This window comes from Nymphaea colorata, chromosome 6, assembly GCF_008831285.2.
Source record: "Nymphaea colorata isolate Beijing-Zhang1983 chromosome 6, ASM883128v2, whole genome shotgun sequence".
NCBI lineage: Eukaryota > Viridiplantae > Streptophyta > Magnoliopsida > Nymphaeales > Nymphaeaceae > Nymphaea > Nymphaea colorata.
The window spans coordinates 16538653-16560346 of NC_045143.1; the positions used below are offsets into that span (position 1 = coordinate 16538653).

At 42.7% G+C, this 21694-nt stretch overlaps 3 protein-coding genes across 3 annotated transcripts; all 3 read left to right on the top strand.

The window, feature by feature from the left end:
• Positions 1-5763: 5763 nt before the first annotated feature.
• On the top strand, positions 5764-10238 carry LOC116256229 (protein NRT1/ PTR FAMILY 5.6-like). The gene is made up of 4 exons (XM_031632525.2): positions 5764-5953; positions 6056-6273; positions 6515-7062; positions 8892-10238. The coding sequence occupies exons 1-4, from the start codon at positions 5833-5835 to the stop codon at positions 9757-9759; spliced, it is 1755 nt and encodes a 584-aa protein (XP_031488385.1). The 5' UTR covers positions 5764-5832; the 3' UTR covers positions 9760-10238.
• A 2392-nt stretch (positions 10239-12630) lies between these two features.
• LOC116256599 (protein NRT1/ PTR FAMILY 5.6-like) lies at positions 12631-14801 on the top strand. The gene is made up of 4 exons (XM_031632999.1): positions 12631-12754; positions 12858-13075; positions 13186-13727; positions 13913-14801. Exons 1-4 carry the CDS (start codon positions 12631-12633, stop codon positions 14799-14801), a joined length of 1773 nt encoding a protein of 590 aa, XP_031488859.1.
• Positions 14802-17263: 2462 nt separating this feature from the next.
• LOC116256228 (protein NRT1/ PTR FAMILY 5.6-like) lies at positions 17264-21342 on the top strand. Its single transcript, XM_031632524.1, has 5 exons — positions 17264-17398; positions 17908-18061; positions 18424-18641; positions 19221-19762; positions 20145-21342. The coding sequence occupies exons 2-5, from the start codon at positions 17911-17913 to the stop codon at positions 21016-21018; spliced, it is 1785 nt and encodes a 594-aa protein (XP_031488384.1). The 5' UTR covers positions 17264-17398; positions 17908-17910; the 3' UTR covers positions 21019-21342.
• Positions 21343-21694: the final 352 nt, after the last annotated feature.

Here is a 21694-nt window from a genome sequence, read left to right on the forward strand (position 1 = left end):
TTTATAAGTTCAAACATACAGTTATCATATTTCATGATTCAACGATGATATCTCCCAAATCGATGAATCATCGGTTAATTTTTATGAAAATACGCAAAATTTATCCCTCCTATGTCTATTGGAGTCTTTAAATACAAGAAGAGAGAGAGGAAGGAGTGTTTAAACTTTTAAAAAATAAAGAATTTTATGTTTTCTCCCGTATCGTACGATACGGGGGTGTATCGCCCGTATCATACGATACAGGCTCCGTATCGTACGATACGGCCGATACGGGTACGATACGCATGCGTATCGTGTATTGAACATGTATCGTATAGGTTTCTTCAACCTATACGATACGTATCGTACGATACGCGTGCGTATCGTACGATACGGATAACATTGCTGTAAATACTACTTGTTTAGCAACCTGCTTTTATTTTCTGCCATGCCTCCATCCGTTGTCTCCAGTGTACTCACAAGTATGCTTTGCTAAGCAGCTGTGTACAACCATTTTGTAGTTTCAAGTCTGAGAATCTTTGCTTGCTTTATGGTACAGAAACAACGATGACCAATTCGAGTAAAAAGTAATTTATTATTGCCTCCCGAGTCCCCTGCCAATGGCTGCTTTCATCTGACTTCTGCAAGTAAATAGGCACAAGAATGGCCCAGTAGATGTGATTCAGTTCCTGACTATAGAACAGGAAACATGATTTTCACCAGTTCGATAACTTGGAAGCACAGTTGCTGTAGCCTAGATGATGAAATCTCAAACATCCAAATTTCCATAAGGAAATAGTGGTTTCGAGCCTTCGATCTGCAGTAGGGCTCCTCTGATCCTGTAAGAGCTGCCTGAAAATGTTACTCACTGGATGGAACATTACAAGTTTGAACTAGCGATACCTTGTTTCCATTTGGTTCATAATGGAGATCGGACCGTATATTCCCTCTTAGAATACACTGTAGCAAGATTGAGTTGATCAAGCCATACTCCAAGTACGGCTGATTTAAGGGGCGTCTGGTTGTTTTTCTCTTTCTGTCTTGGTGCTCTCAAGAGCATGGAATCAATCATCTTCTAGCATACCTGTTGTAATGTGTGCTAAATTCCATGAAGCTACTAAGGGCGACATTTTTTGTCACTAAATATAGCTATTCTTGTGGTGAAAAGAGGTAAGTTTGTGACTATTGGCAACTCCAATACTACACGAAGATGTCTTTACAACCACAATGTACCAATGAAAATGGGAAAAGAAATAACCAAACTTGAATGATTGACCATTTTAAAACTACCATTTACTGGCAAAAAAATAGTTCCTGAATAGTTCTTAAAAACTCCCTCTGGGCAGTCTTGCGTACTAAACCCTCATATTCCAAGTTAAAGTCTTCATTGCTCTCTTCTTTTTTTTTTTTTTTTTATTTGGCTCATTTGAGCATCAAAACCACACCCTGGGCGATCTCCTGGGACCAGACTCTCCTTCTTATCTTCCATACACCTTGAGAAAGCTGGCTTTCTTTCTCATGTGTTTAAGCTCCAAGCACATGGACGCAGGTATAATGGAGGTGACACATCGGCCTTATCCAGAGACACTTTCATGAGCCACTGTTAGTGGAATCTCCTTTTGAAATCTAAAGGATGAAAACGATAGGTAAATTGGGGCCGAGGGACCTACACCAAAAATTATGAAGAAAGACGAGGTTCGGGGTTGCCCTGCGATGCATCTGCCGCAGTAACCTCACCATCATCTAGAAAGCCAACCCCACTAAAGAAGCTTTCCCTTTCCTTTGTGAGGTCCCACTGCAAGCACTTCCCATTCTCTGTACCACCAAAAAGATTCGAGGAGATTCTTTATTTCGTAAGCACACTCTCTCATTTTCCTTTCACATGTTGCGAGCACTTTTCACCTTAGCCTATCTCTTTATTATTTTGTGATTACCTACTGCTGAACATGGTTTGAGATCCTCCCACTCACATCGGCCACCGATCTTAACAAGTTTTGTGGTCGAGCGAGAGAGAGTTGAGACACTCAACAATTGAACTAGCTTCCACTAAAAAGCAGACACCATCTAGAAAGTTAAAAGGCCACTTTATGCTGATTGATTATGATTTTATATATCATAAATGACAATGGTAGTCTTAGAACGCATAATTCAAGAATACTTTCTTCGAAAAAACAGAATTGAAAATTGGACGTGGCTATATATTTTTTAAAATAAGAACATTATGTTCATTGGACACATGTTTTTCAGACACAGTGTTCTTATTTCCAAACGCCCTGTAATAAAATAAAAAAAAAAAAAAATTAAGCCTGGAGCAGTTAACCACAAAGAAATGAGCCAGGCAGGAAGCCGGCCACTCGGTTATGTCGCCCTAGACATGCACATGACCATCCGCCCGTCCGTCCTGGTCACTTGCGTCTCGAACAATTTTGTTCAATGGAGAAGAATTTGTCTTGCGAGAGCTGAACATTTGTCTGCCACTTCGTCTATAGTCAGTGCTCCATTATCAGCCGTTTGCAAGAGTTGTAACAGCACAATTAGTCGACCTTTTCGTATGACATCATGTGGGGAAGCAGCGGTCATATGTCGTGGCTTTCTTCCCAACTAGCACGCAAATGCACATAAAAGAAATTCATTTTCCACCTTCTTCGGGCCTCGCTTATCATGAACAGGGCCTCACCTAATCACTTTTATGTGCTCAAATCACTTTTTCCTCAAAGACTTTGTGGATTTCTGATGACTACAGTTCTCGATATCTTTGGAGGCAAAATTTGCTTTTAAAGAACGTGCATTGTCCTTCCTTTTTCTTCTTTGCTTTTCCTTTCTCTCAATCTTGGGCATTTTTTTTGCTTTTCTCGTGATTTGTCTAAGCCGGCTGTCTATGAACTAAAAATTTGTTCGTTTTTCTGGCACCAAATTGATATAATTTGAGTGCATACCTAGTCCATAAACTTAACCCTACTTTGCCCCCAAAAAAACTGAATTGAAAAAGCTAGCTGGGAACAATTTTCATTGGGAGGCCATTCTTCTGGTTATGATGTTAAATGTGGCCTTCATATTTCTAGTTTGCACAGAATAGCCCTCAATTTTACATAACACTTTTGAGGGGCCGGTGCACCCACTGCGCTTATTCATGCCTCCGGCCCCCTGCTATCGCCAATAATCATATATATATACTAGTTAAAAGAAACTCGGTGGCACATAGTTTTCCGACCCTAAAACCCTTTTTATTTCAAAATGGGAAGGCATGCAACAAGCAGATTTCCGGAACCCTGTAGTTCTTACAATACGTTACTCCTTGAATTCTAATTCTAACCTGATTTTATATAGATTGAAACTATAACCAAATTAAATCGGTCTACACTCTTTGCTGACTTGCTTAATTAAAATAAACATGTCCACTGTTTTCGGTTTTTACGTGCCACGATCTCCAAGGAATTGCTGTCTGTGCTGGCCAAGATAAGCCATGCTATGAGACTGACTGTGCCTAAGGGCCCAAACTGGGTGCGGTTGTACTCTGCCGGACCCCGCAGCCTTGCAGACCATAAAAGCTGGTGGCTTTGCGCCCATAGAGCATGTTTTATTCACATTCTCAGGATGCTGAGAACAAGATGCATGCTTGCACGCAAATAGTGGACATTAAACATATGTTGGTATTGTGTTGAAATAAGCAAACTATTCGCTCAAAAAAGAAACTTCCATTAGCTCAGCTCACTCTTATCATATTATATATTGGATTCGGACCAAAACATGCCGTTTTAACAAGCCAAGGTGGCCAATTGGCCGAGAAGACGTTCATATTGTCCTTTAGTTTTCCTTTTTTCATTTTTCAAGCCAGCCTTCTTTTTGCATTGGTCCTGAAGAAGTTAAGAAGTTCTAATATTATATCCCCTTCCTTCAATATACAAAGTTGTGTTATATATAGCTAGATGTTGTATGCATTGTCGGATGGCTAAAAATTAATTAATGCCCAAAGTACTATAGTATAAACTATTACTAATTGAAAGCGCTATGAACCGTTGTTGATGTTATGGTTGCACCCACTGTTTTTAATGTTTTAGCCACCAGACGGCATCCCGCATCCGGCAGATTTGGCAAACAAAAAGAAGGTGAAACAAATTTTATTTGCACAAAACGCTAAGCCTTAGCATTCCACTTTAGGTGGGGAGATGAAAGAATACAAAACAAATGTTAAATAATAATAATAATAAGAGAATGTTTCATTAATTTGCTCCAAAGAATAAAAGAGCCAAATTGTTCGTGCATTTATTCTCTATTCCTTCTTGCCTCCCCTAAAATGGAATTTCTTATTTTTGTTCTACGCAGCTTGGTGCAAATAATAAAACTTGTTTCATGTTCTTTCTGTTTGCCAATGACTTTTAAGTCTTATGGTTCCTTTTTGGTATATATTTTATCATATCCTCAGATTGCAACTTAGTGCTAAATCCAATTGCAGGTCAGTTGGATATGTTACCACCTTCTGGATATTAAATTGTATTTTTGAAAGACCATATCTTGGATTTCCCTCACCAAATCTCGATTGATTAAAGTCCCACAAAGGATAACGGAGGTAAGTTGCTTATAAAAAAATTCTGTGTAGCTGAGTTGCGTCGGCACCGTCCCATAGTACTTGATGTAAGAAGTCAAAGCGGAACACTACGTACCCCCCTCTGATTTTTCCTTTTCCAAAGCCTGTAATTGTTATTTTCTAGGGTTGGTGGTGAAGCATTCAATCTGCTAACCTGGAAAATTTTTCTTACACATGAAAGCAGGCCAGCTTTTCCTCTGTCGATAAAGAATTTCCTCACATTTGCAAAAATCTGCTGCATTTTCTCAAGGGAAATTGACCAAAGGAAGACGATTTTTTTCTGTGGATGTGAAAATTTAACTGTGAACAACATTTCTCCATCCTAATCATAAGTTGATTTAGATCGGATCCATCCAAGAAAATTTGTTGGTATAGTTGGTCGGGTTGATGGGCAGGTAGAAAACCTGTCATCAATTTAATTCCCATGGGCACTAAGCCTCTGCTGGGCGCAATCTCTCTCACACGCACTAGAAAGAAGCCTTTCATTACAAGATCTTATTCTTTTGAAGAGTTTGACAAGGGCCTTCCTTTTTCCTTGCTCTATCTTGCATGAGTACAACTGGTCAACTATAGAATGAAACTTGAATACTTTACGAAAACACAACTTTTGAAGGAGGGAACAAATCGAAAGATCTTGGTGTTTGAATATTTCACGTTTAGCCATTTGAATTAAACAGAAAAAATGGATTTTTTTTTTTCAAGTATCAATGTCTTTTTGTTATATCACTGAAAGTTAAGCTCCATTCCAATAAAAACCTTGTAAGACTTAAGTTGCTTGCCAAAAGTATGCAATTGATTTGAGTCCACGACAGTTCAGATCCCGGTAAATTAACAAACTCCGGCACACCCATTTCTTGATCGTCTTAGATATGCAAGCATTGCACCACTATAGAAGAATCGGGACTTTAGCATGCAACGGCCTGCTTTCAATTACGAAATGTTGGCCTCGTTGCTTGGTGGAATTAAATGATTGGCTGGACAGTGGAGTTGATCTACAGCATTATAAGAGCAGCCTCTCCCATCCATTATAACTTCCATTGTAAGCAGCATGTCATGGTCCACATCCTCAAACCTTCACAAGTCAGGGATAGTGGGGCTTTTTGGAGAGAACAATAAAAGAGAAAAGAAAAGCTATAATAAATATTCACTGAATTTATGAAAAGCAGAGAATAGACCCTTATAAATAGAGGACCTACACCACATTGCATTCCAAGTGCCTAAAAATAGCAATTTCATCCTCAGCAAGCTGCTATCTTACATCCTCAGCCATGGAACTTGGTGGTGAAGGTGATGAGAAGAAATGGATTCATGACTCATCTGTTGATTACAAGGGGAGGGTTCCTCTCAGGACCTCAACTGGGGGATGGAGGGCTTCCCTCTTTGTAATTGGTACATATTCTCATCTTAGTCAAGCTTCTCTGTTTTCTTCTTAAACTTTGCAGTACTGGCGCGCTTTGTTGATCCTTCTTCTGCTGCTTCTCTACTGAAAAGGAATCGAATTCGCCGAAAGGCTGAGTTACTATGGAATAGCTTCCAACCTTATTATGTACCTGACAACGGTACTTCAACAAGATTTGAAAACATCAGCGAAGAACGTGAATGACTGGTTAGGGGTGACCGCTGTGTCGCCCCTTCTTGGTGGGTTTCTTGCTGATGCATACATAGGCAGATTCTGGATGGTCGTGATATCTTCCTTAATATACCTAATGGTAATCTTCCCTCTCACTTCACATATGTTCTCTGCATATGAACCTCTCATGTGTTTAGAATAGAGAACAAAGTTATTTCATCTCATAAACTGAAGTTTTTGCTGTCGCAAGTTCAACATCACATAGGCACTAGTACTAGTTCCTGAAAACTTTTACCACATGGCTCTATCTTTTTTCATTTCAATACTTCATACTTCCGGAAAAGACACCTGTTTATGTTCCATGGTGTTTGTGGAAACAGGGACTATGCCTACTGACCTTATCGGAGTTCGTGCCGTCCCTCAAGCCACCAACATGCAGCACTTCTGCGCACATATGCAACAGGTCCAAAAGGCCACATGAGAACGCCTTCTTCCTGGCACTGTACCTCATCTCCCTGGGCACAGGCGGCCACAAGCCTTCACTGGAGAGCTTTGGTGCTGATCAGTTCGATGATGACGACGATGGTGAAAGGAAGAAGAAGACCTCTTTCTTCAACTGGTGGTATTGTGGCCTCTGTTCTGGCGCCATGCTCGGGGTGACCCTGATAGTCTATATACAGGACAATGTCGGTTGGGGTGCTGGCTTTGTTGCCCTTACTGCTGTGAAGGCTGTAGCCATTGTCATCTTGATAATTGGGGTGCCCTTTTATAGATATAGGGTACCCAAAGGGAGCCCACTGATCCCCATGTTGCAGGTATTGACTGCAGCCATAGTCAAGAGGGATCTGACCTGCCCTTCTGACCCTTCTCAGCTCTATGAATTGGTGGCACCAGGGAGGAGGCGTTTGCATCACACTCAGAGGATGAGGTAAGCTTCTGTAGAAATCATTTACTTTGTCTTTGCATAGTGCTTTCCACAGGGATTCCATCCTAGATGCTTTTATGAGATCGTTAAGGAAGCTGGACACAGTGGGGATCTAGGTGATACTGAAACTACGGACGCAGTTTCTCGTTTAGGACTCAATTTTTCTGCTATAAAATGAAGAAGAAAAGGTGCTCATTTTCTGGTCTGCAACACCACTAACATGAAATGGTTTCCCCACAATCTAATCCGACCCCATTTGGTTCAGTCATATCCACCTAACCTGCACCAGTCCAAAACTCATTGGGATCCTCTATAAACAGTAGATGCAGCCTGTGGTCGGTGGGTTTCAGTGGGTTGAGTCTGGCCAACTGATTAACATATTAGGCCGGTTCTAGTACAATCATACCGGGTCTAGGCTGAGCCTAGCTAGTTCATTCTAAGCTCGCATCCCAAATAATTAAGAATAAAACTGACTGGCCATCCCACTAGTTAAGAATAAAACAGACAGCCAGTCAGAACAGAACCTAATAGCTTTAACTACATTATTTATCGCATGTGTAATCTAACCTCGTAGATATGAATTTAAAATTGACTTAGTAAGAAATATATATCAACTCAACCATCTTCCATGTTTATATGTGTTACGTCGACGAAAAAGAAAAATCAATGACTTGTAATGCCAAAAAACCCGAGGGTAAAGACCAGTTTGAAGCAAGGTATGTTTTGTAATAAAATTAAGCAGTGATAAACACATTAAGCGAAATCATGTTCAAATTGAGTTAAAATATACCTAAGCATGTTAGTTGAGGTGCTTAGTTCACGGTTCCAATTGGAACCCATTCATTGCCTCGACTCAATCAAAATGTAGCTGTATTCCTTGTGCCTCAATGATCTCCACATATGCTTCCAGAATAGGGAAAGCTCACAACGACTGCTCACTGTTTTGTGACCAAAGGGAAAAGGAAAAGGGAAATTGTTCTTTCCCACCCAATGATCGATGATCGTCAAATCCCATGATGGCATCATCTTTCTCTGTTGTTCTTTTCTTTTTCCCGAGATCCTTTCGGCCGAGAAAGGGGACGAAAAGCCGAGAAACAAGAGTGAAACGAGGTGGTCCAGAATTAAGTGATCTTGTCATATCACCTGATTCTCTGCTGTGCGAGGCGGATGGCCAACTGGGCCACCTTTTATCCTTGAGCCGAATCTATGATTTGCCAAAATCATCCCCGGAGGAATTGCTCTGACTTTAACTGTTGGAGATCTTCTTTCCCCAAAGGGAAAACTTTAAGTCAGATCAATGGCCACTACAGTGGTTGCCGGCCGGCGGCACGAGACCACTTTTATGATGAGTGCGTTAGTTAGACAGACCTGTAGATCTTTACTTTGCCAGTGCTCTTATGTCTTCAAAAGTAAAAAAAGATCCAGTCTACATTAAAGAAGGCAGGAAAATGGCTCAAGGGCCTCTGGCCTAATCGCTTGCCATGCCATGTCTTGTCCTTGCAGTCTCCCTCAAAATGCAACGTTGGTGCTGATGAAATAAAAAAGGTACCAAGTCACGTTGGAAGGATGAGTTTTTTCTTTTTCAAATTAGCATCTTGAACTGATAAGAGATGATACTACACTTGATCTTAGCCAAAAGGTTGAGTAAAGTGTATTCAATTATCATCTTGATGGCATGGCAACAAGATTGCCATAAACAACCAAAAAGTAGTAAAATAAACTTTTTACTTTTCAATTATTCGATCGTCCTCTTGATCTCATATTACAGTCGTAAACAATCAAAATTGCTTGATTTATTAATCTCACGAGACGATTCCTATTCCCAATTCCAGGTTTCTCGACAAGGCTGCTATAATTCCTGAAGAACCATGTGGCAACTCGGCGGCGGCGAGCCACAAGCAGCAGAATCCATGGCGCCTGGCAACCGTAACGCAGGTAGAAGAGACGAAGCAGCTGCTGTCCATGGTCCCCATCTGGCTTTCCAACCTAATCTTCGGCGTCAGCGTCGTTCAGGGCCAGACCTTCTTCATCAAGCAAGGCTCCGTCATGAACCGCTCAATAACCCCCAACTTCAGCATCCCGCCGGCCTCTCTCCTCGCCCTCGCTGCGCTCTCCATGGCGGTATTCGTCTCCATATACGACCGCCTCCTCGTCCCCGCCCTCCGCTGCCTCACCGGCAACGACCGAGGCATCACCATCCTCCAAAGAATCGGCATCGGAATGGCCTTCTCCGTGGCTTGCCTGGCCTCCGCCGCCACGGTCGAGAAGAAGCGAAGGGATTCTCCCCTCCCCATCAGCGTCTTTTGGCTTGCTCCCCAATTCACCCTCTTGGGGATCTCCGACGTCTTCACACTGGTGGGCCTCCAAGAGTACTTCTACGATCAGGTGCCTGACAACATGAGGAGCCTTGGCATCGCCTTCTACCTCAGCGTGATCGGCGCGGCGAGCTTCTTGAGCAGTTTCATCATAAGTGTTGTGGACTCCATGACCAGCAGGGGAGGGGCGAGCTGGTTCGCCAAGGATCTGAACCACAGCAGACTCGATTACTTCTACTGGCTGCTGGCCGTGCTGAGCGGGATCAACCTGTGCGTCTATGTGTGCGTGGCGAGGAAGTATTCTTACAAGAGCGTGGACAAGGGTCACAAGTGGCGGGACTCGCTCGATGACGCCACCGGCGATGAGTTGAAGCTCATGCCCTGAATTTTTTCAGTTAGCGTCGGTGAGTCTGATGGCGCCGGTATTCGCCACAAAGTTGCGATCGTCGAGTTGTTCCATTTTGTTAACTTCCTTGCATTGTTTGTCAACACGGCCGTGATCAAGAGATGAGAAAATAATAAAAGAAGAAAAAGGAGGAGATCACTTTGCACCGGCCAATTACCATCTCTCGTATGAGCGAAACACGTGAATTGAAAACACTTAGGACAGTGACGTGGGACGCGCTGTGGAGACGTGGGTTCCGCCTCTCATGCTCTATTATAAAGTGATGCTCAGCCGAACCAATCATGCTTTGCTTTGAATAGTGCGGTGAAAAGAAGAAAGAAATTGAAGAAATATGCGATGACAAATTTGACTCGGAATGTCATTGTGTTATGAATTTGACTATTATGGAGGTTTCTAAAATCTGACTTACTCTGTATTGGAGCGATATATAAATCTATCTACAAAAGTTGTTTGCATAATTTCAACGTCTCCTCTCCACTCTATTTGAAGTTCGAACGATGTGTTGAAAAGAGGAGGGCAAAGGAATGAAGTGCGTTGAGTTGTTTGGAAGGATCATGAGATGGTGGGACTCCATGTCTTGCTTGAACCATGTGATAGCAAAACACGCACTGACCCCAACAAATGCGTGTGGAAGCTTAATTATTGGCAACGTGTGCACCGGGGGCTCCTCCATAGAGTGAGTAAGTCAGTGGGGGGTTTTTGGACATCATCTTTGCTTGCGATTGTCATCCAATGTCAACCCATTTCATTGTCGTCGTTTTCATCATCATCCGTTGCATCGACTACTAGTTTCCACAACCACCAGATTGCCCACAAAGCATAATCTCTACCTACCAAGTGATTGGTAGCACAGCTACCAAGGAGGATTAGGTGGCGTGTCATAGTCACGTCTTCTATGCAAATCAAATTTTAGAGAGTGCTATCTTGAAGAATGCTGAGCTTGTATTCTATACCCAAATCTAAACAGGCATTAAATCCAAATAAATAAATGTATCAAGAGCCAATGAGACCAAAGTGCCCAACAAACCTGCAAAAATTATTATATGTAATTGGCACACAATATAAATATACTTTTCTGATTTCTTAACGAAAAGGTTAATGCTATATAAGGATAGCATGCATTTATTATTCCTGAGGCCAAATTGGCAGGTGTACTGTTTCCGGTCTTTTCTCTCCAACGGTTGACATATTCGAGATAGCATATATGTCAACATAATTTCGTTTTAACAATTTCGTCTTAATTCCTGCATTATTACATTTAGCATGCGTTATCAATGGAATTCTTAAAATTTCTGGCGATTATGCCCTTCTCAAATTTATCTCTTTGTTCGAATTTCATTCAAAACGAGAACGAGGGTGGCATATAGAGCTTAGCAAGATTCTTGTAATTAAAAGTAATGGGCCAGCAAAATGTAATTTCTCTTTCTCTTTCTCTTTCTCTTTCCCCTTCTTCTTTCAAGAAAAGCGAGTGAGATGGATGTGGCACATCTGGTTGGCTGGTTCAGGATAACATAATCTTTCGAGGTTTGTGTTATGATAAATTATTTGACGAATTCAAGAGTAGAGATAAGAATTTTTTTTGTTGTAGGGGTTGAATTATAGTTTTAAAATTTTAATAAATTGGGTTGGAATATGATTTTTCAAATTTTTTATATACTCGAAATTAAGATTTTTAAGTTTATATGTAAATTTTTTATTTTTAAAAAACATTTGAAGAGAGACCATAGCTCCTACCAACCCCTTGCCTCCTTCCCCAAAATGTTTGTTGTTCATTGTGGGAGATACTCTCACAGGTAAAGTTGACTTTTTTGTTTCTGCGATGAGGTTCTCTCTCTTTCTTTCTCTCTCATCTTTTTCTTGCTAGCCACATCAACACTTTTGACCACTTACAGCGCCTCGACATCAGTTTGGCTAATCAGTGTCCCCTCTGTTTTGTCGCGCTCACAGTTGGTTTTTTTTTTGTTTCCGTGTGATGAGGTTCTCTCTTTCTCTACATAGATACAGGTTGTTCCCCCATTGGCGGTTTCCTAATACTTTAAAAAAAAAAAACTTTGAAAGTGTTAGAGACAGCAAATCGTGATTATTCTTAACCATATATTTTCCTTGAAGCTTCCATCATTTCGACCATAATTTCGGAAGCCGCACCTCACGTTGCTTTATTTCGTAAATACGGGAGAATTGTCCAACAATAGCTTCCAATTAAGCATGTTACAATGGGAGACATAAAAGATTGTACATTTGATATCTTCCTCTTAATAAAACAGCAAAAAGAATTACCACCAACCAAAGGAAAAACTTAGTCCTCCATGGCTCGGCTCCGAAGTGCAGAGCACCCGTAGGAAATACAGAAACGTGAAACCCCTTTCTGGTGCTGTGCAAAAAGATGAGGCCTTCGATGGAAAAAACGGCTGTACTTAACAGTCCGGGCGTCATAAGCTAGATTCCACCTCACGTCAGATGTCCAAGGGCCCCACCCGCGGGAGATGTACGGTGCCGGTTGACTACGACCGATGGATTCGTTACCAGGCCGTTGGCAGGGTCACAAATAAAAAGCCCCCTCGGCCACAGCTCCTCCACACGGTTTCTCCTCTCTTACCTTCTCCGGCAGCCGGTGTCTCAGTGTTCCGACGACTCTGTAAGCTTTCTCCTCTTCTTTTAGGAATATGGGTTTTTTCTTTTAACATTCATGCAGTTGTGAGAGAGAGACAGAGATATGTTTAGTGCAATACCTAGGGAAGATTTTGCAATTTCAAACTGTCCATGCGACGGGGACTTAATTCCTATGTTCAAATAAGATAACTTCATTTCTGATGATTCCGAATCTTATCCTCATTATCGATACTGAAGGCGATGGAGATCGGAGGGGAAGTAGGTGCACACAACAGGGAGGTTGAAGATGGGTCTGTAGATTATAAGGGAAGGGTTCCTCTCAGGGCAACCACCGGGGGTTGGAAGGCTTCTCTCTTCATCATAGGTACTCAGTTGGTAGCCCCAAATTTACTTACTCTTGTCTTCCGTCTCGTGTTTTCTTATTTTCTTTCCCTGACCTCCTCTCCATTATATTCTGTATTTCGAAGCGTTGGAGTTCGGGGAGAGGCTTTGCTACTTCGGCATCGTCTCAAACCTTTTCATGTATCTCATGACTGTGCTCCACCAAGACGTGAAAACAGCAGCTAAGAACGTGAATGAATTTGTTGGAGTGAGCACAGTTGTGCCTCTGATTGGGGGCTTCTTAGCCGATTCTTACACCGGTAGTTTCCGGATGGTCGTCTTATCCTCCTCACTCTACCAAATAGTATGTACTTCCAATCTCACACCCATATATATATATATATAGATATATATACACACACACACATGTAACCTTGGAATCTTATGTTTGATTAATTGCGATGACTGGAACAGGGTCTGATGCTTCTAGCCGCATCACAGCTGCTGCCACTCTTAAAGCCACCAGCATGCGTGGGCGATTCATGCAGCGGATCCCTTGGGCTCCACAAGACTGTGTTCTTCGTAGCACTGTACCTCATCTCCGTGGCGTCAGGAGTGCATAAACCCTCACTAGAAAGCTTTGGTGCAGACCAGTTTGATGAGACTGATCATGGTGAGAGGAGGAAGAAGACGTCCTTCTTCAACTGGTGGTTCTTCGGAGCATGCAGTGGAACCCTTCTCGGCGTCTCTGCCTTCGTCTACGTAACTGAACACCTTGGTTGGGGCGTAGGATTTGCTGTGCTCGCCGTCGTCTTGGCCATAGTCTTTCTGTCTTTGCTCATTGGAACACCCTACTATAGGTACAAGGTGCCTCGCGGGAGCCCATTGACTCCCATGCTGCAGGTCTTTGTCGCAGCCATGGCTAAAAAGAAGCTGCCCCTTCCTTCTGACCCTTCACAGCTCTATGACCCGGTGGTACCAGGGAGGAGACGCGTTTCTCACACATCCAGGATGAGGTATCAGATCACCAACATGAACTTGGTTTGTGTTTTTGATGTTTCATGCAACATGTATTAAAGACCAACCAAGCTAGATATTGAATTTACTGACAAACATGGAATCAGATACGCAACACTAGACAAGATCTGTGTGGTAATTAATGGAGATGAACCCTACACTAAACTAGGCTTGTAATTTGCAGGTTCCTTGACAAGGCTGCAATCATAGACCAAGTTGAACCACAAGAAGGAAGCAAGAAGATGACCGGCCAGAATCCGACCAGTGAATATTGCCGCCACCCATGGAGGCTGGCGACAGTGACACAGGTGGAGGAGACCAAGCAGCTGGTATCTATCATTCCCATCTGGTCCGCGGCTCTCATGTACGGTATCTGCATCGCTCAAAGCGACACCTTCTTCATCAAGCAGGGCTCTGTCATGGACAGGCATATAACCCCCAGCATCGAGATCCCCGCCGGCGCCATCCTCACCATCTCCACGCTCTCCATGGTCATCTTCGTCGGCTTATATGACCGGCTAGTTGTCCCAGCCCTCCGGCGATTCACCGGCAACGAGAGGGGCATCACCATCCTCCAAAGAATAGGCGTAGGCTTGTTCAGCTCCATCTCCTTCTTAGCCGCTACTGCAATTGTAGAAAAGAAACGCAAGGATTCTCCTGAACCCATCAGCTTCCTCTGGCTGTGCCCACAACTCGTCCTCATGGCCATCTGTGAAATCTTCACCTTCGTGGGCTTACAGGAATTCTTCTATGGCCAGGTGCCTGAGAACATGAAGAGCCTGGGGATGGGTATCTACCTAAGCGTGTTTGGCGTTTCGAGCTTGCTTAGCAGCATGTTGATTTCCATCGTCGATTTCTTAACCTCTAGAGGAGGGAACAGCAGCTGGTTTCAAGAAGATCTTAACAAGAGCAAGATCGACTACTTCTTCTGGTTGTTGGCAGCGATGAGCATCGTGAATTTCTGTTTCTTCGTCTGCTTGGCCAGAAGGTACAGTTACAAGCCCGTGAAGGGGCTTCGAACCGAAGCAGTTGTTGATCTCCGGGATGGCGATCACGAAATGAGCTCAGACTAAAGAAGAAAACAGAAGGCTGAAACTAGACAACCGAAAGCATCATGTGGATGTACGCAACAGTGGATTGTCTTCACAATCTAATGCTTCTCAATTCAAATTGTTTTTACCCCATGATTTTCGTTAATGTACAGTTCAGTGTCCGCAGCTTCTGCTATTAATCAGAAAATGAAAGAAAGAAAAAGAGGACAACGAGAAGACTTTCAACAAAATGAACCTTACATTTTTCTCTTTTTTGTTGGTCAAAGAGCATTAGCACAGAGAACTAAGGTTGCAAGGGGTTTGGATCTGGCCTGAAAATCTTGTCAACATTTAGTATACCTGAATGCAACCCTATAGAAACGTCAAACAGATCAAATTCAGACAAGATTATGTTTCTATTACAAGTTCTGATTGACTGGATTACACGAAATGGTTTCTAATCCAGACGAAAATAATTCAGATGGGATTGAATTGAGTTTTTAGATATAATCAGATGCAGATGTCCATCATGTTCCCGAAAGAAAGAAATAAATAGTAGCTAGGTACTGTCTGAACCAATATTGACACCCATGGGTACTCTTCCAGCCATGAACCGACAGATAGCACTTGGCTTACGTAGAACCGGATCATGGAACCTCTCACAAGATGCAAAACTAAGCTGCTTCTAAATTTTGACTGCAGGCACCTTGCAGGTACAGGGTCATGAAACTAATTTGGGAAATCATATCAATTTTAGGCCTGCAAAAGGATCCTTCATTGCTTTTTCTTGCAATTTTTTTTCAGTAATTAAGGGCTACCCGTTTCATTGAATTAACTATCAAATTATTGGAACCTGACTTAACTTGGAAGCCAAAAACTTTATCAAAAATTAATATAGACCTCATTGGCTAAACATATAAACACCATTTGTTGGATTGAGCCAACTTAACAAACAAATTAGTTAAATATTTGTGTGCAGATTTTGATCCAAAAAATCGTTTAGTACAATGGGTACCATGCGACTAATGATATCAGAAAAGGGATGGATAATGAACTCATTTTGGAGAAGAAACATTAGAAGCTTTACTGTACTAGGTGCAAATGCTTAGATAATTAAGACAGAAGGCGTACAAAGAAACAGCCAATATGCTTCTCTTTCCAGTTTGGCAACTGAAAGCGCTTGGAAAGTCAGCCACTGGTCGGAGTAGAGCAATATTAAATATTTATATAAATGTCATTTTTGCAGTTTCTAGATTTTTTTTTTTTTTAAGGAATTAGCCCATACGTTGTGTAATCATGCATCTAGTAAACTGGTAAGGATATTTCAGCCCAACCCCAATATTTTCACTTCAAAAAACGGAAAAGAAAGAAAATATTCTTTAGTGCTTGTGTCTTTGAAATAATTTTCCTTCGGTAATGCAATACCCAACATTTAGTTAAAATCAATTGAAAAAATAACTTTAAAAAATGAGTCGCCTTATCGAAAGCCTCTCCGCGATCGATTCTAAAAGTCAATTTGCCGCGTGTAACTTTTAAAGTTGATTCCTGTTTCTTTTTTTTTTCTTTTTTTTTGTCTTAAAGTGTGGTGATCACTCGTATGACGATATTTGTACGGCCAATTATACCAATCCAGGTTACTCAATGTGAGGAGGAGCTAAAAAACTTTGATGAAAGGAGTTAAATTAAAGTTAAGTTTTTAAATTTTGATAAGAACTGAAATGTCATTTTATATATATATATATATATAAGACAATTGAAATTTTCTAAAATGTACTTGTAAATTTTAAAAAAAAAAATTGAAGAGGGTACAACCCAGCGACCCGCCCTTGGTCCTTAAAGCAATGTTACAAGTGGGTTGGACGTTGTTGGTGTCATTTTCTATTCAAGATACTGAATTAAATTCAAACTCGACCTCAAATATTTATGTTGATCCGCACTTGTTTTGGACCCTACGACAAATTTTGCATAATATATCTGAGGTTCAAAGAGTGTGTGTGTATGATCTTTGGATTTCTCAGCATGAATTTGGATGGTGAAATCCAGTCTTCTTGCAGCACACATCAAATATATAATGATGCATTGCATGGGGTAGCCGCCGTGATTGGACGAAGGTTGAAAATGACCAGAGGATTTCACTTTGTATATATACAAGACAGACATTGTTGGAAAGTAGTGACTCCATTTTGGAACTAAGGTTAGTCATATTTTTTACTCCTTATGCTGCACCTGATGAACTCGATAATCACATCCAGAACATTAAAATGGTCTTTATTAGTAATCCATAGTTTCACCGGGACCGGAATGGTGTTTAGAGTCCGCAAGTCTTCTGTCATGATCAGCTTGTTGGGGGCATGACGGTTGCATAAAATCTCCACCGCTTATCCGCGTACATCGGGGATGACTGCGATGACCGTGGACTCGCGGTTCGGTTCCTACCGAAAGGGAACATGCGGTGGGGATTGAGGGCCACCGCTGGGTTGGTTGGGATTCAAAATGACCAGAATCTGAAATAAGAACACCACCCCCCTCCTCTCGTGCTCATTGCCCGGGGTCCTCTCCGCTCTGCCACCATCTCCGTCGACCCACCGGCTCCTCTCGACCTCCTCTGGCACGACGCCTTCCCTTGCAGTTTCTTCAAGGTACGTCTCCTATGTCAGAGAGAATGAGAGCGAAGAGTCCCCAAAACCTTCCGCCGTTTGTTTAGGAGAGTTGTTGCAGAAACACGTACAAAGAATCGACGTCGTCCTGATTCATTACATTTGCCGGAATTGCAGAAAGATTGCTTTCTCAGAGAAACTATATAGAGATATAGATATGCCATCGTTTTGAATTGGATTAAAACCTCTAAATTGAAGGAGGTCTCGAGTTAAATGCCCACTGTGTTGTGGTCTTATACTTACGTATCGATGTTCTTTTCGTATGAGTATTGCCCCCGCATGTTGAGCATAGAATTGCATTGCCAACTCTGCACACAGTCTTGGCAACAAGTGACCCCTAGGGCATGTGATCTCTTGGACGGGAAATGGTTCTTGACATTTCCATTAATGCCATTTTTTTACCAGGATGAATTAGAATCGTTTGGTCGGACTTCCAGAAGTTAACGGAAGACTCTGTTGATTCACAGAAAATGCTTTTCTTTTGAATTCAGAGAATGAAGGAGACCAAAGGGATGGAGGCCATGGAGATTGGAGGAGAAGGTGGAGGCCACAACAGGCAGGTGGATGATGGATCTGTTGATTACAGGGGAAGGGCAGCTTTGAGAGCATCCACTGGAGGTTGGCAGGCTGCTTTCTTCATCATAGGTGAACATTTGACTTCTTCTTTTTCTGTTTCATATATGGCTATTATTAGGTATGTCACAAGCAGTATCCGACCCCATAGAAGCGAAATTTAGAGATCCTACGTATGTGGATCGGATTACAAGTATAGTCCTACCAAAAGGCAAACCTAATCCCAAAATGGTCATGATTAGGCACAGACCGATGATCTTGGTCTGCCGCAGACCTGAACCAGACGCTGCTCGACTCTTATCTGGTTGAGTTTGCAACTTTCAGCCTGGGCCGGATTCTCTATAGCTAGAAGCAATGAGGCACCTGGAATGAAGTTTTGTTTCTCTAACACGTCCATTTCTTACTTGCTGTCTTTTTTATCTTGTGAAATGAAGTAATGGAGTTCGCGGAAAGGCTTTGCTACTTTGGCATCATATCGAACCTCTTAGTGTACCTGATGACAGTACTCAAACAAGATGTGAAAACAGCGGCCAAGGCTGTGCATGAATTCATTGGAGTTAGCACGGTGACGCCTCTGCTTGGCGGATTCTTGTCCGATTCATACACGGGCACCTTCCGAATGATCATGTTCTCCTCCATCCTTTACCTACTTGTACGTTCTTCTATCCATACATCCTTTTGTTTTTCTAACTCGTTAATCTCTCATAAACAAAGAATGCATGTGGTTCGAGATATCTCGGGTTTAGCTCTTACGAAGCAACTTTCTAATTCACTGTTTGGGAGCGTTGCCCTCAGCAGGAGATATATATAGGTTGCACTTTGCATGGATTGACGCACATGATTTCCAAATCAGTATGGAGTTGCAAAACGCACAAACGGCTGTCTGACTTTGGCAAGGAATGCCATTCTCCTGCAATGTATTGAAAAAGAAAAATGATGGGGTTCATTGGTGGGGGGAGATCACTTTTTCCCCTTCAGTATTATTGCTGTTAGATCCTTTTTCCAAGCAACTACCGCGGTTTTGGAACAGACTCATGTGTGCTGAAACTGAACGGGCATTGAAAATGATTTATATGATTTCAGGCGCAACAATATGTGTGAAAATTCAAAGTGCAAATAGTCATTTTGAACTCGATAGGGAAAAAATTAGATGCACATAATTAGCAGTTGTGCAATTTTGAACTTGAAAATGGTTTTGATTCTTTGTCGTTGGCGGTGATAATTGGAGCAGGGACTGGGCCTACTGACTGCGTCACAGATCGTGCCCTCCTTTAAGCCTCCAACTTGCGTGGGCAATTCCTGCAGCGGATCTCTGGAGCAACACAAGACTGTGTTCTTCATTGCACTGTACCTCGTATCTATAGCAGCAGGATGGCAAAAGCCCTCGCTAGAGAGCTTTGGTGCTGACCAGTTTGATGACAATGACTGCGTTGAGAGGAGGAAGAAGATCTCCTTCTTCAACTGGTGGTTCTTTGGGGCATGCAGTGGAGTCGTCTTCGGTGTCACTGCAGTACTCTCTGTAACAGGCCATTTTGGTTGGGGTGCAGGGTATGCTGTGCCGACTGTCTGCTTGGGCCTCGCCCTTGCGCTCTTGGTTATTGGGTGCCCTTACTATAGGTACAGGATACCCCAAGGGAGCCCACTGACTCCCATATTGCAGGTTTTTGTTGCAGCCACGGCCAAGAAGAACCTGCCCCAACCTTCTGATCCTTCCGAGCTCTATGAATTTGTGGAACCGGGGAGGAGCCGCCTGCCTCACACGTCCAGAATGAGGTAAGACGGACAAGAACCCTGCAACTCTTCCCCTTACCAGAAAACACACACTGTCCTTCATTTCCCTTCCACTTTCATGCCGCGTTGTTAGATTTTCCAGGAACTAATTTAAATTCGAACAGAAGAGGTCAGGGAGATGCATGAAAATATTTCATCCAAAATGCCACAAGAAACATAAGAAATTTCCTAATGAGTTTGTTCAACATGTTGGACCATGATGAGTCCCTCTTGTATGGCTCCATAACTCGAAAGATAAAAAAAAATCCGCGTATTGCTTATCCGAAGCTTTTAGATTCAAAGGAATGCGCACCTGCTGCTTCTGCTTCTCTTCCACCTCCTCTATTGCTTGTATAACTGAGGGTGCGCTGCCATCAATTGACAGCTTTCTTGACAAGGCAGCCATCAGAGATCAAGTTGAAACACAAGAAATGAAGAAGGGAAGCGAAGACCCAATCTGTGTAAATTACAACCCATGGAGGCTAGCGACAGTGACTCAGGTGGAGGAGACCAAGCAGCTGATATCTATGATCCCCATCTGGTTCGCCGTCCTCATCTACGGTGCCGCTGTCTCGCAGGGTGACACATTTTTCATCAAGCAGGGCTTTGTCATGGACAGACATATAACCCCCAGCATCGAGGTCCCCGCCGGCTCCGTCATCACCATCACCACTCTTTCCATAGTCATCTTCGTCAGCCTATATGACCGGCTCATCGTCCCCGTCCTCCGGCGGCTCACCGGCAACGAGAGGGGCATCACCATCCTTCAAAGAATAGGCATCGGCATGTTCCTCTCCATCGCCTTCTTAGTAGCTGCTGCTCTTGTAGAAAAGAAGCGCAAAGATTCTCCTGAAATCATCAGTTTCCTCTGGCTGTGCCCCCAACTCATCCTCAATGCTGTCTGTGAAATCTTCGCCTTCGTGGGCCTACAGGAGTTCTTCTATGGGCAGGTGCCTCGCAACATGAAGAGCCTGGGCATTGCCATCTACCTCAGCGTGTTTGGCGTTTCAAACCTGCTTAACAGCTTCTTTATAAGCGCTGTTGATTTCTTGACGACTAGAGGAGGACAGACCGGCTGGTTCGCCGAGGATCTCAACAAGAGCAAGCTCGACTACTTCTACTGGTTGTTGGCTTTCTTAAGTGCTGTGAATCTCTGTGTTTTCGTGGTCTTTGCCAGGAGGTACTCTTACAAGCGTGTGGAGGGGCCTCTAAATGGTGTTGTTGTTGATCTGCCTGATGGTGACGAAGATGGACATTAGCTATCCGCAATCTAGCTAAAGAAACCCAACTCTGTACTATTGCTTAAAGATTCTGTCTGCTGGTTGACAGATTTAATGGCAAAGCCTCTGTAAAAACCAGTGTGCGCTTCCCCTTAAACTGATTCAATGTGTTCACCTTCCTTTCCGCCAAAGCAAAAAATGAAACTGCATACTGCCATATATGTGGCTGCCATCTGGAGGCCATTATCCTACCATATATGGTTCCCGCACAAGAATTTTATCAGGTACATATCTGTTCGCGTTTCTGTAATAGGCACACGATCAGGGTCAAGAATCAGCCGGACATCTTCAAGTGATGAGCGAGCGAGGCCTGCATCCCTGGATAATGGATATAAGGGCCATGGCATTGGAAAGTTTTCTTTGCAATGTCTTATGAGTTCTTCAAGTTGCATCCTTGTTGTCCTTTTTGGGATTTTAGTTGGTTTTCTCTCCCCATCTTCCTTTCGATATTATTAGCATTGTTAGTCTCTCATCGAAGCGAATCAATTTCGAAGTCCCATTGCGATATCTCCCCTCCCTTTGGAATCTCTAAAATTTCTTAGCAACTCACTGATGCTGGAGCAGACATGTATGAAACATAAATAATCGGCTGCGGGGCGGTTTGCCAAATGGTTGAATATGTTAGGTTCCGTTCTCACTGGGATTAACCATGCAA